General features: G+C 43.5%; 1 protein-coding gene across 2 annotated transcripts in view; it reads right to left on the bottom strand.

The window, feature by feature from the left end:
* Nucleotides 1-14,681, bottom strand: part of LOC124775045 (ATP-binding cassette sub-family C member 4-like) — a 191,070-nt gene that overhangs the window by 21,849 nt on the left and 154,540 nt on the right. For both annotated transcript variants that reach the window (XM_047249827.1, XM_047249826.1), the window contains exons 20-22: nt 11,219-11,392; nt 515-642; nt 176-421 (exon numbers count right to left, since the gene is read on the bottom strand). In XM_047249827.1, coding sequence (XP_047105783.1) covers nt 176-421; nt 515-642; nt 11,219-11,392 — 548 coding nt within the window. The remainder of the gene's footprint in view (nt 1-175; nt 422-514; nt 643-11,218; nt 11,393-14,681) is intronic.

Below are 14,681 nucleotides of genomic sequence, written 5' to 3'. Positions count from 1 at the left end.
TCTGCACTAACTGCACTGTTACATGTTCACTAGTAAATTTTTTAAGACACAGAAGACATTACCTTTTTGATTCACCTTTGAACGACGCTCTTTTAATACCTACTTACTTCTGAATCACTCATTCGACTTGTACATGTTAATATCTATATTTAGTAGGCCATTGTGACAAACTTACCTCTTCAAGGGCATTCCAGAGCTTGTCATCATCAAACTCAGAGAACGGGTCCAAATTAAAGCGGAGCGTCTCTGAGAACAGAACGGGCTCCTGGGGAATAATCGAGACTTTCTTTCGCAGGTCGTGCAGGCCGAGGCCGCTAATGTCGATGTCATCTATTAGAATAGTCCCGTCTATATTGACCAGGCGGAAGAGGGCGGAGATTAGAGACGATTTTCCAGCGCCAGTTCTTCCTACAATACCAACCTACATACAAAAAATCAAAGAATAAGTTTTAGAAACGTACGAAGACAAAAGTAATGAGTTAAAAGCACACTGGAAAAGTACAAGGTTTACCACCTTATGCATTGCTTGAATAGAGAAATTAAGATCTCTAAGGACTGGAGATTCTGTTGGCTTATATTTCAGATATACCCTCCGAAAGGTGATGTGACCTCTCTGAGGCCATGTATCTGGTGGCTTTTTATCTGAAATGACAAATGTTGGAGGTGAGACACAGATATACATTTGTCAAAAATTGTGGACTATGAATTTAACTTAACAGACCTATTGCACTTGAAGTATTTCAAACATCTTTTAACGCAAATGAAGAATACGGTTAGGTTTCACTGTAGCTGTATTACTAGTCGAGAAAGAATAACAACGTTAATGAAATTTCGTGTGTGACATGGTGGTAGCACAGAGGCCCACTGTTCTGTATTATACGACTCTAAAACGATTGGATGTGAATTAGGACTTCAGATTTTTACCGTTTTTACACAAAATGGAGACAAAAATGGGTTCGATGTTATATTTTCTACATTGTGTGTGTTGTATCACCCGCTCATAGTATTGTACAAAATGATAAAGCGAGGAATGAACATTATATTTGTTATTTTATCGTTGTTCATCACTACTTATAGGAATTGTGCGGTTCGGTAAAGCAGAGAAAATTAGGTAACGTAAAAGTCTTCATCTTCTCAACTGCTTTGGCTAGCTTTCTTCTTGCTAATCTCCATATAATGAACGAAGTGGCCGAAGTCTGAGAGATTACTGGGTTTCTCCGAAAATAAGTAAGAATTGGTATCATCAACTCATCGTTTCATGTGTGTCTTATAACATTGCAAATAGATGCTCTATGCTTTTTCTGTTAATGAATAGACATTACTCAGAATCCGGAACGAATGATTTTAATAACACTTTGCGATTGTTCCTATTTCGTTTTACTGTCAGAAGTTGGTAACAACAGATTTGCGATTACACTGTAAAATATGGTCTGAAAATGTAATATTTTGTGCAGTTTATATCCTGATACCTTTAACATGAGTTGTCGAAGACTACTTTAGCATAGCACGTCCATGACAAATGTTATTTCGACCTACCGTTTGTCACGAAAATGCCGTCTGGGTTTCCGTGCAACAAAATTCTTTCACTCCCTCAAGTCCTCGAAAGGCGAGGAATCCGCTACGCCTTCGATATGTGTCCTCCCTCCCTACTGGAATCCCGTTGTCACCTTCTTAATTTAAACCCTCTCCTTTACCATACTGAATACCCCCACTTTCCATCACTTCCCGAAAGCTCGACACCAATTATCCAGTAGTTCCATAACTGATGAGTTACCTTTGTTGTCTGTCACGCTTATACCACCACGTCCTCTCAACCTGACGTCTACAGGCGCTTCACATTCTTTCGAAAGGAACATAACCGCTTTTGCCTAACTGACCACGGTATGTGCCCACAAATCCACTCACCCATCCACATCCTTTCTACTACATTTCAGGACTCTTCTCCTTCTCAGTCATCTCCGTTTACTTCAAACAGCTTGATCTGATGTCCCCATCCCCAACAAATCCATATCGCAAAGCATCCAAAACAATGTCTCGCCAAATGTCGTGCCGTCCATTGCTTACTTCTCTCTAAAAGTCAACAAACCCCAGCCATATTCCCTGACAATCCCCGATCTTGCGCTATCATTCCCAACAACTCTAAACACTAGAGGGAGACGTGAGTTTTATTTACTTACTCCTCAAGGACATCGGCTCTCTTCTTTCAACAAATCCTCAATGGAAACCATCAGTATTTTAAATTATACGTAATACCTAATTTAATAGCTTTTTAATGTTTCTGCATCACTTTCGCACGTTTCTCTAGCTGAAAAGGGGCTCTGTTACCCGTGACAGCCCATACTTTGCCCGTGTGTTGTGAGGTGGTTGGAACAACCATAAAAAAGGAAAGAGGGTACTAAACGAACGATTTGAGTAGTGTCAGTTACTGACAAAGTAGAAATGGCTGTTAAGATAGATAGAAAAATAACAAGTGTTATAAGAAATAGACTGCAGATTTTACACGAAGAATCAACATCGTTCGTCTCTGTGCTGAATATCTCGAACATCAATCTAAAAAAAAGAATGTGAGTGTATTAACACAATTAGTTTCGACTGCTATGGGTTGAGTAATGTTTGAATATAGAAAAGATCCATTGTTGGTTAAAACTGTATTAGAAACTTGCAACGAAATAAAAAAAAAAGCTAAGTCACAGTTTTAAGCTGAAAGCCTTGTTAACACATGAAATCTGAAAGAAGCGGAAATGAACGTAAGGGGTCCTATGCGAGATGCGGTCAGTTAGTGCGAAAGAAAAATTGCAGCTACGGATATTGCAAAACAATCCTAAAAAGTTTGGTCTTAACCAAAGTAAGACAAAAATCATCTGTTCGATCTCTGAATCACGAAACCATTTTAAATAGCACTTTAGACTGTCAAGTTCTATAATGCAACATGACCTTTCCTGAACCATGTACACATTTCTGTCTATTCTCAGCCTGTGGCCATTGTGAAATGTATTTGAGTCGGTGATGTGTGCGTCATATTTAAAGTCTGTTTAGTGACACACACATCACCAACGAAGGTATGCTGGAAAATAGCCACAGTCCTAAACTGGCCCGTACTGTCATGTATAAGAGCGTACTGAAGAGAGATGCCTCTGAATGTGAAAACTCTTAATCATCATCATCAGTTATCTGCTATATTAGCAGGTCCTTTGCCTCTCCATTTTCTGCGATCCATTGCTTCCTTCTTAAGGCTGCTGTATGTTGTACCGCCCATCATGTCATCCAATATCTGGAATCTCTTCCTTCCTCGCTTCCTTTTCCCTTCTACATAACCTTCTAAAACTGTTTTTATCAGTCCGTCATTCTTTCTTAATATATGCCCAATCCAATTTCTTTTTCTTCTCTTTATTACATCTAGTAACTGCCTTTTCTCTCCCACTCTTCTCAGTACCTCTTCATTTTTTACTCTGTCCATCCAACTTATTCTTTCCATCTTCCGCCATGTCCAGATCTCAAAAGCCTCCAGCCTTTCTCTGTCTTTTTTCCTCATAGTCCATGTTTCAGCGCCATATAGAAGAACACTCCATACAAGACATTTTATGAGTCTCTTTCTGAGTTCTCTGTCCATACCGCTGCAGAAGATTCTCCTTTTCTTATAAAACGCCTCTTTTGCCATTGCTATCCTTGTTTTAATTTCTGTGGTGCAGTCGGTGTCTATCCTGCTTCCAAGATACTTAAAATTTTGCACCTGTTCTAGTGTTTCTCCATTCAGCACAATTTTTATTTCCTTATCTCCTCCTATTGCCAATACTTTTGTTTTATTTGTGTTAATTTTCATTCCATATTTTTTTCCGTTAGTTGCAATGGTGTCCACCAAATCCTGTAATTCTTTTTCCCCTGTGGCTAGAAGGACCATGTCATCAGCAAATCTCAAGCACCCTACTCTTCTTTCTCCAATTTCTACTCCATTGTCATCTAATGAGCATTGGTCAATCATATTTTCCAGATACAGGTTGAAAAGAGTAGGTGATAAACAGCATCCTTGTCTTACTCCTTTTCCTAGTCTGATCCAGTTTGTACTTTCTCCTCTCACTTTAACTGAAACTTTTTGATTAAGGTACAATGAGTTTATAAGTCTTCTGGTTTTCCAGTCCACTCTCTTTTCCCTCATAATAGTCGCCAGCTTGTCCCAAACCACATTGTCAAATGCCTTTTCTAAATCAATGAAGCACATATATAGGTCTCTTCCTTTTTCAATAAACCTTTCTCCCAAGATTCGTAGGAGCCCTATTGCATCTCTGGTGCCCGTATTCCGTCTAAAGCCAAACTGCTCCTCGCCGAGATTCTCCTCTATTACTTTTTCAAGTCTTTTATTAATTATTCTTTTATTAATTATTCTTTTATTAATTATTCTTGACATCACTTTGGCTGCATGTGAAATGAGGCTGATTGTCCTGTGCTCGCTGCATTTCTTGGTTCCTTGTTTTTTCGGTAATGGAATCATTACTGTTGTCAAAAAGTCCTCAGGCCATTCACCACTGTCATATATTTTATTACATAACCTCAATATTTCTCTTATTCCATTGTGGTTCAAGCATTTTAGTATTTCTCCCGGTATTGTATCTGTACCTACTGGTTTGTCATTTTTCATTGTAGCAATGGCAGACTTTACTTCTTCCATTATGATGGTTGGTCCTTTCTCGTCATCATTTACACTGTTGTGTGATTCAAGTTCCAGAGTTTCTGGTTTGTTATTTGTGTCATATAGCTCTTTTATATATTCTTCCCATCTCTGGAGGACACCGTCACGATCTTTATACACTACCTCTTCGTCTTTACTCAAAATTTCCATAGTAGCACTTCCTGCTCTGTTTTGTTCCCATGTCATAGTCTTTACTCTGTTGTATAGTAAGTCGTATCTTCCCTTCCTGTCCAGTTCTTCAATTTCATCACATTCCTCTTTTAGCCATTTTTTCCTAGCCTGCTCTGTTTCTCTTCGCAGTTCGTTATTTAACCTTCGGTATATCTTTCTTGCATCTTCAGTGTTCTTGTTTTTCAATTTTCTTCTCTCCTCCATCCTGGAAATCATTTCTTGTATGACCCATGGCTTTTTTGACCTTTTCCCTTTTACATATCCTATATTTTGCTGTCCTGCTTTAATGATTCCTTCTTTCAGCATATTCCAGTACTCGTTGGCATTATCAGGTGCTTCTTTGTCTCGTAATGTGTTTAGAAAGTCCCGAGACAGCATTTCTGTAATTTGTTCTTTGTTGGACCTTATCTTCTCTAGATCCCATTTCTTCACCATTGTCGCCTTTTTCAGTTTTTTTCATTCTTATTTCTATTTCTGCCATAAGTAAGTTGTGGTCACTCTTAAAGTTTTTCAAATAAAACAAGCATTATTAACATTCTACATCTTTATTCGCCATGTATTCATATTTTCAGGAAATGAAAGATTTTAAGATAAGTGATTGTTAATATAAAGACGAACTACAGTTGCTCAGAAGAAGTAAAGCGACTGTACATCTACATCTACATCCACATATATACTCCGCTAGCCACCAAGCGGTGTGTGGCGGAGGGCACAATTCGCGCCAATGTCATATTCCCCCCCCCCCCCCCCTATTCCACTCGCGGATCGTACTGTCTGAACGCCACAGTACGAGTTCAAATTTCCCTTATCTTTGAATGGTGATCATTGCGCGATTTGAAAGTTGATGGTAATAATACATGCTCTACATCCACGGCGAAGATCGGATTTCGGAATTTAGTGAGTAGCCCCTTCAGTTTAGCGTGTCGTCTATCTGGAAGTGTATCCTACTTCAAACTTTCTATGACATTTGTAACGCTCTCGCGATGGCTAAATGTACCAGTCACGAATCTTGCCGCTCTTCTTCGGACCTTTCCAATCTCTTGAATGAGACTCATCTGGTAAAGCTCCCATACGGATGAACTAACGTATTGGAAGCAGTTTCCTTTGTTGAAGGACTGCATCGCTACAGGATTCTACCAACAAACCGCAATCTAGACGGGAAACCCGTATGTTACTGTATAGGTTACGTGAAAGGTCGAATGAACAGCCAAGCGTGCCAGGCGTTTGAAATCGGGCATAGGCCATTCCAGTTTTCAAGACGGGTTGTTGAATGGATGCCCATTACCGTAATGTGTCTGACTCAGTCTGTTGTCGAATTATGGAACTTTATTCCTCTGTATGAATGCGTTCTATAAACACTGAAGTAGAACTCAGTTCATTTTGCTCGTCCTTGAATACCAGATGGCAATGAACAGCGGGGACAACACGGAAGTCGCGGTTCTCGAGTACTGGAACCTATTCCGTACAGTCTGGCACTGTAACTGGTGAGCAAAGTAGGAGCTGCTTTGTGACCGGATTGTATACCTAGTAAACAGAACTCGCAACGTCGTTAATAAACTGGGAGAAACCGTCAGATATTGAAGTAATTTGTCTGTATCCCTTGAGAGTATTATTAGTCGTACGACAGTTATTTTGGACGATTTATGCCTATTTTGTGAATCGTTTTGTGGATAATTACGTAATCTTCGTAAGGCTGTTTCCAGGTGATGTTACTGAATGTAGGTAAGTTGTAAGGCCAGGAAATTGTAACGAAATTTTGGAAGACCTGCATGTGATTGAATCTTGATACTAATTCTGGCATTTGGCAACATAAGCGAATATAGCGTACTTAGAATAAATGTGTGGAGAGAGCCACAGTTATTTCATTACTAGTTTGTCAATAAATAAATGGAAATAAAATATCGTGGAGCATATGTGCCATAGATTTTGTATGGAACGACCACATAAGAAGATATTTAATAGCCTGAGATTGATTGTAAGAATCCTAAGGGAATCTAGTTCACCTAGGAAAGAAATAGTCAACAGAACCATTATTCGTCCGGATTCTTGAGCATTGTTCGTTTAGGGCGCCTACCTGGTAGGATTGATAGAGGGCGTAGTGGAGGTTCAAAGAAGAGCAAATCGTTTCTTGACGAGTTTGGTTAGTAGTGGCGAGAGCGTCACGCAGCCCCTCAGCCTGCTGCGGCGAGGACTGTTGTGAACGTCTGGAGAGAGAACGTTCTAGCAAGAGTCGGGCAACGTGTTCCTGCCTCCTTCACACATCTCACGAAACGAATACGGTGGGAAACTCAGAGGAATCAGAAACACGGAGGCGTAAGTGCAGGCTCTCTCATCATGCAGCTTTCACGGAAGGAGCAGCAAAGGAAGGATAGGATGGTGGAACACCGAGTACCTTCTGGCACACGCCGTGAGCTGACCTGCGGAGAACAGATGTAGGTGTTGGGAAATACAAATAAATGGGCCTGATGTCTTTTACCACTTCCTGGTTTTACGAAATCAGTCTAGGTAGTCTCTAATTTGGTTAGAAAATATACCAGGGGACTTCAAAAAGTAGGTTACACATTATTTCGGCAGGTCGAGTACCTTTTATTGAGTGCTGCACTACACCCCAAAGTAACACACATGGCATTATTTTTCATCATAGTCACTAAATATCTGCGAGAAACTGTCGGAACTTCCTACCAATCGTTCAATTCCTCGGCGATGGCAACCCGCTCCTTCGGCACACAGACATTGGGCAGCTGGTGTGTGAACGTCCTCATCGTTGGAACGTTTCTTTCCCTCCAGTCTTCCAGGTATGCTCTCAGCTTGCCGAAAAGAAGCAAATGGCATGGTGCAGGACCTGGACTTCCCGATCAACAACCCCCGCGTCTGTGAAGCCTTGGCCGATTTGTTGTTGTCATTTTATTACGGCTCGACGCGACAGTTCATTTGGTCCACATACCGCCAGTATAGCATGGTGAATGTGAGTGTAGTTTAGACGTCTTGACCACAAGAATCGAGACGACCCACTTACTTCAGCTTGGGAGTACGTTTCCAGTTGCATCGCCATGTCACTCCCAAACTGTGATGCACTTGTTGTAAGTACTGCAGCAGAACTATGTGTGCTGGAAACGCGCAGTGGTCTTATCGTGCGACGTCATGTGTAACCTATTTTCTGAAGTCCCTGCGTAAAAAATATTGACTAAATAAAAAACAACTGTTCACCTGATTTACTTAAGAAATTAAATAGAGGCTATATGGTGTAATGGGTGTTAATTAATGGGTGTGAATTCCTAAGGGACCAAACTGCTTAGGTCATCGGTCCCTAGACTTACTCACTGCTTAAACTGACTTATACTAAGAACAACACACACACCCATGCCGGAGGGAGGACTCGAACCTCCGGCGGGAGGGGCCGCGCAGTCCGTGACATGGCGCCTCAAACCGCACGGCCACTCCGCGCGGCGAGGCTATACGCTCAGGTAACAAAAGTCGTAGGATACCTCCTAATACCATGTCGGATCTCCTTCACGGCATAATGCAGCAACTCGACGTGGCGTGGACTCAACAAGTCGCTGGAACTTCCTGTAATAACGTTGAGCCATGCTACCTCTACGGCCGTTAGTCATTGCGAAAGTGTTGACGGTGCAGGATTTTCTACACGTACTGACCTCCCGCTTATGTCCCATAAATGTTCAATTGGATTCATATCAGATGATTTATGTGGCCAAATCGTTCTCAGATCAATTGCGAACAATTTTTGCTCAGTGACGCGGCCCATCGTCATCCAAAAAATTCCCTCACTGTGTCCATGAATGGCCGAATATAACCATTTCCAGTCAATGATCGGTTCAGTTGGACAGGAGGATCAGTCCATTCCGTGTAAACCCAGGACACACAATTTTGGAGCCGCCACCAACTTACACAGGGCCTTGTTGACAACTTGAGTCCATGGCTTCTTGGGATCTGTGCCAGACTCGAAACCAACCATCAACTCTTACCAACTGAAATCAGGATTCTTCTCACCAGGCACGGTTTTCCGGTCGTCTATGGTTTAAACGATATAGTCACAGCCCAGGAAAGGCGCTGCAGGCGATGTCGTCCTGTTAGCAAAGGCAATCGCGTCGGTCATCTGCTGCCACAGCCCGTTAACGCCAAATTTCGCCGCACTGTTTACGTTCTTCGTACAACCGGCATTGATTTCAGCGGTTATTTCACGCAGTGTTGCTTGTCTGTTAGCGCTGACTACTACATATAAACGCTTCTGCTCTCGGTGCTTGGGTGAAGGGCGTCGGCCACTGCGTTGCCCGTGGTGAGAGGTAATGCTTGAAATCTGGTATTTTCGGCACACTCTTGCAGCTGTGGATGTCGGAATATTGAATTACCTAACGATTTCCAAAGTGTGTCTAGCTCCAATTACCGTTCCGCGTTCAAAGGCTGTTAATCAGCGTCGTGCGGCTATAATCACGTCGAAAACCTCTTCACACGGATCACCTGAGTAGAAATGACGGCTCCGTCAGTGCACTGACCTTTCATGCTTTGTGTACACGACAATACCGCCATCTAAATATGTGTGTATCGTTATTCCATTACTTTCGTCATGTCAGTGTACATGAGCTTAACAGATAATCTGAAATCAATATTCCGGCAGAGTTAATGCAACCAAAAGGTAAAATGGGAAAGAGACATAGCGCCCGTTGAACGACGACATCACTAGAGACGAGAGGGGCGCCCTGACTGGACAGACATTGTGAAGGACGTTGGCCACGTCCCTTTCGAAGGAAGTATCGCAAAGTTTCCCCTGGCAGATTTTGGGTAACATTGAAAAACCTATAAGTGGATTGCTGGATAGGTAATTGAACTTCGATCTTCCCGAATGCTAGTTCAATGACTCACTACAGCGCTACAGCACTCACTGAGTATTTATACAAGTTATTTACAAATACTGTATAAAGATAAGCACCGTAAGTTCTAAAATATGAGACTGGCAGCATTGGCACAAAATCAGTATTGGTACTATACAGCCTGACAAAAAAGTAAAGCACCTGGAATACATGGCCGAATGTCAATCTAATTTCGCACATGAGCTCACTATCGTGACATATAGAACGGTCACCAGAGTGCGTTAGTACTGTTCACGTTTACTGATGTTACCAAGCCTGATGTGGTATATAAGGGCCATCAACAGCGTCAAACGGTAAGTGAACGCTTTGAATGACACGGAGATGCCGCCTACTCGTGAGAGACAGCGTTATCAGCAACTGACATTGCCTGGACGGGGCGTCATTGTGGTTCTTCATTGGTGTCTTGGAGGAACTGCGCAATATCCAGATTTGTGGGACATTTGGATGTGATAAAAGCCCGATATTGATCTGCGTGGGCGAGCGAAGGCAGGCAGACTAGTGGTCAGGTTTCCGGTCGATCAAGTCTGACCACTAAAAGGGATGATCGTCGTCTTGCACATCAAGCAGATCATAGCCTCTTCACATCTGCGTCTGCGCGTGCTCCGAGAACAAGAAATGGACCCCATGCGACATAATGCGTCACCCCACGTGATTGGTCGGAGACCAGCAGCATCCGCACTAGCGAATAACCGTCCCATGTGCAGGCTGCGGGCAACAGCACAACACGAACGGCTGCCTTTGGAGTGGTGCCGTGGCCGGGCCAGGAAGCGTGGACAGCTGATGAACAGAGCCGCACTGTGTTCAGCGATGAGTGGAGATGCTGTGAGTATGGCGGGGACCTGCGAGACGTCCCATACTCCTAGGGCTGGTAGTGGCTGACGGAACTGACGGTGCGAGGCGTGGCAGAGTCATCCCGCGCCTCGTGTATTACCTCTCATGCGACATATTCGTGGTGCCATTTGTTTGTAGGACATTGCTCATTCACACATTACACGTGTCTCTATCACCTGCGTGATACTGACTATTCCTGTGGCCAGGAACACCAAGCAGACCTGGCCTTCAAAGAATATGTCTGGGACCAGTTCGGAAGTGAACAGTATCTCAGTCCCAGTATCGAAGGCATCAAGAAACGGCTGTAACAGCTGTCGTGCAGCTTAGCTCGGGAGAAGATACGGCGCCTTCCAAATCCAATCAGCGCTTGCATCACGACAGAGGGGGTGCCACGTATACATATAATTGGGCCCATAATGCCAAGTTTGTAAATCTGAGTCGATTTTGTAATTACTTAAATAACATCACAGGCCCTCCCAGCCCGTGAAGTTTCATTTCGTTTCCTCCTCCCCTTGTGGGTGCCCCACGCTTTTTGTGAGGCAATTTAATCGCTAGCAGAACATTCGACATCTCTCTGTTGTTAAGCAGCGTCGAGGAGCCTATTAAATTTAAATGTTGCAATGTTTAATTTACTATGCTTGCTTACCTGGTGTCGACTCCAAAGCTGCTTCGGATGGAATTTTGGTATATTCGAGGATTCTCTCCACTGACGTCATCTGACTGAGGACTTCGGTCATTTGCAGGATACCGAACTGTAGCATAACTGTCAGAGTAAGTGACTGTGAAATGGCCAGTCCGACGCCAGATCCACCGAAGGAAGCTGTATAAGATGCATTCGAACAGTGAATGATTCTTCAGATCTCTAAACAATGAAATGTAAGTGATTTGCGTACGTCGAAACTTCTGTGAATGAAATTTATTAAACAGATCACCATTGGCACATAAAGTACTAAAGACACCACATACAGTTAATTTTTGTACATCAGCAATAATTAAATAAGGATTAGCAGAGAATAAAAGAAGATTCCTATATTACTTAAAAACGAGCTCTTCGTCCAGTCCGTGAAGGGCCAAGGGACGTCTACCGGTGACTGTGTGATCCGCTGTCTTGTGCCTTCATGTGGGTGCGGTATGGAGCGGCATGTGGTCTGGTCAGCACACCGCTCTCCCGTCCGTTCTCCGTTTTGCAGACTTTCCAGACCGTAGAGCCACTACCACTCGGCCACGTAGCTTAATTGGCGTCACGAAACTGAACCGATCCCTAACAGTCCTCGCATCAAAGAAAAATCGTTAGGACTACCCGGTTCGAACCCGGGTCCTCCACATGGCCGATGACCACTCAGCTGCAGATGCGGATTTTCCGATGTTATAGTTGTAGCAGAGTGGCAAATTGAATGGAAAATGTATTGTTGACTGGTACAAACAATTTATTTTTTCACAGTGTTTTCCGAAGACTATCTCTCATCATTAGCTAGATCGTTTTCCATAATTATTTGTGATTCTGAAAGCTGGCGCAGAAAGTTGTATTACATACACAACCTGGATGAAAAGGCTTATTGTGATCCGGATATTACTTATTAACAAATTATTGTCGTTCTGAAATAACTGTGTAATGTCGGGAGAACATCCTTTCGTATGATCAACGTATTCGTCAAGAATATAAGAAAGACATTATTCAGCTGATTACACAGATGCATTATTAATTCTATAAGTCGACAACATTTCGACGCTCTCAGTGATTGGTACTACGTCTCAGTGATCAAAAATGTCTGACTCAAAACTGTTGCTATCATATTTATATCCAGAATGACACAGGCCAGTTACAACTTACAACGGGTTTCTAGAAGATTCGTCCCATTTCATAAGACTGGAGGAAGTATCGGGCAGGTAAGCCCTTTCAAACTTACGATATTTTCTGGACGTTGTGTGGGTACATTCTTCTCACGAAGCACTACTATGGTACGTAACATAATACAGTTACAAAACTCCACCTCAAAAGTAAAAAAAATGTCTAGTAACATTAATGTGACGACTTGTCAAAAGCAGGAATAGCCACCTTTTGCAGCGGGCACCGTTGCGAGACTTGCAACAAGTCACTGCGGGTGTGAATCCATGACGACTCCAGCGCCGAGGCAAGTTGCGCAAGGTTTCTCGGTTGAGGATCCGTGGCGTGAGCAGCCCGATAGAGGTGCTCCCACAGATTTTCGATTGGGTTTAAATACGGTGAGATTGATGGTAAACTCATCCTGGTGCTCTTTGAACCACGCACGTACACTGCGAGCTTGGTGACCCTTTGTACTGGCCTTCTGGTAGACGCCACTGTGCCGAAGAAAAATAAATTGCCTGTAGGGCTGGGCATTGTCTCCAAGAACATGTGCATACTTGTGTTGACCCACTGCGTCTTCCAGAATGACAAGACCACCCAGGGAATGCCACGAAAACATTCCCTGGACCACATTGCTCCCTCCTGGTTGCAGGGTGTCTGCTTTCAGACGTTTCGCCTCGTGTCCGTCAATGACCATCAGTCCGATGGAGCGTAAAACGTGATTCACCTGAAAAGGCCACTTGTCAGCACTCAGTGGACGCCCAGTTACGGTACTGGAGTGCAGATTCCAGCCTCCGTCCCTGAGGAAGTCAGCACGTGTCCATAAACGAGGCGCCTGCTGCGGAGGCCCCTCCACAGTAACGTCCACTGTACGGTCGTTGAGGAGACACTGTTGGCAGCCCCTTGGTACATCTGAGTGGTCAGTTGCCCAGTAGTTGCACCTCTATTCGCCCAAGAGTATCTCCGCAGTCGCCGTTCACCCCTGTAATCTGTGGCTCATGGTGCACCACAGTTGCCTCGGAGCCGGTTTTGGACAGCACCGTTCTGCCATGCACGGCATATTTTAAAAACTGCTGCGTGTGAACAGCTTACAAATTCAGCATTTTCGGAAACGCTTCCGCACTTGGCCCGAAAGCCAGTGATCATGTCGTTTTGGACGTCACACAAATCGCTCCGTTTCCGCCTTGCGGCAACGACTGCACAGTTTTCGGCGTTCCCCCGAACGCTATATACAGCCTCTACTGCGTGTTCCGCCACCTGCCATCTGTGAGTACTTAGTGCACGTTGACGTCGAACATGGGCTATTGTCACATTACTGTGACTGGACAATGTGTAAGAATAAAATTGGAGTATAATAATGTCATTTTTGATGCAAAAGTTTTTTCATTCAGCTGCATCTACATACATACTTCACTAGCCACACCGCATGTATTTGCTGAAGGGTATCCTATACCACTACTAGTTACAGTATTTCCTTTTCTTTCCCACACGAAATTAGAGCAAGAGAAAAACGACTGTCTAGACTGTCTATATACCACGGTACGAGCCCTAATCTCTCTAATCTCATCTTCATATTCCTTCCGCGAAATGTAGGTTTACGTCAGTAGAATCGTTCTGCAGTAAGCCTCAAGAAGAGCGTCGCCTTTCCTCTAGCGGTTCCTATTTGAGTTCTCAAAGTATCTTCGTAATACTTGTGCGTTGTTCGAACCTACCGGTAACAGATCTAGCAGCCTGTCTCTGAATTTTTTCGATGCCTTCCTTTAGTCCGATCTGGTGCGGATCTCAAACACTCGAACAGTACTTAACAATGTGTCACACTATTGTCTTATATGCGGGCTCCTAAAATTCCCCTAATAAACCTAAGTCAACCATTTGCCTTTCCTAATACAACCTGACGTGCTCATTCCACTTCATATCGCTTTGCCATGTTATGCCTAGATAATGAATTCTTGTGTGCAGAAAAGGAAACCGCGGTGAACATCTATAATCCATGATCAGCCACGCTCTGGACGTCCTACCACAGCCATTGGACATCATTGCCTCATCCACCCTACAGTCCAGACCTGGCACCCTCGGACTTCCATCTCTCTGGGCCCGCTTAAAGATTCTCTATGGGGAGCACACTTTGAAGATGACGAGAGTGTCGGTCATCCAGTGAAAACATGGCTACGCTTACGGGACAAGAGCTTTTACCAGCAGGGAACCAGGGAACACATGGTCTTCCACAACGCTGGCGTACGGCCATTGAACGTGATGGAGACTAGTGGAAAAATTGGATGTAGAC

This window comes from Schistocerca piceifrons, chromosome 2 (assembly GCF_021461385.2).
Source record: "Schistocerca piceifrons isolate TAMUIC-IGC-003096 chromosome 2, iqSchPice1.1, whole genome shotgun sequence".
Taxonomy (NCBI): Eukaryota; Metazoa; Arthropoda; class Insecta; order Orthoptera; family Acrididae; genus Schistocerca; species Schistocerca piceifrons.
Note: the sequence above shows the minus strand (reverse complement) of the source record. Positions and strands in the feature narration are given on the sequence as shown.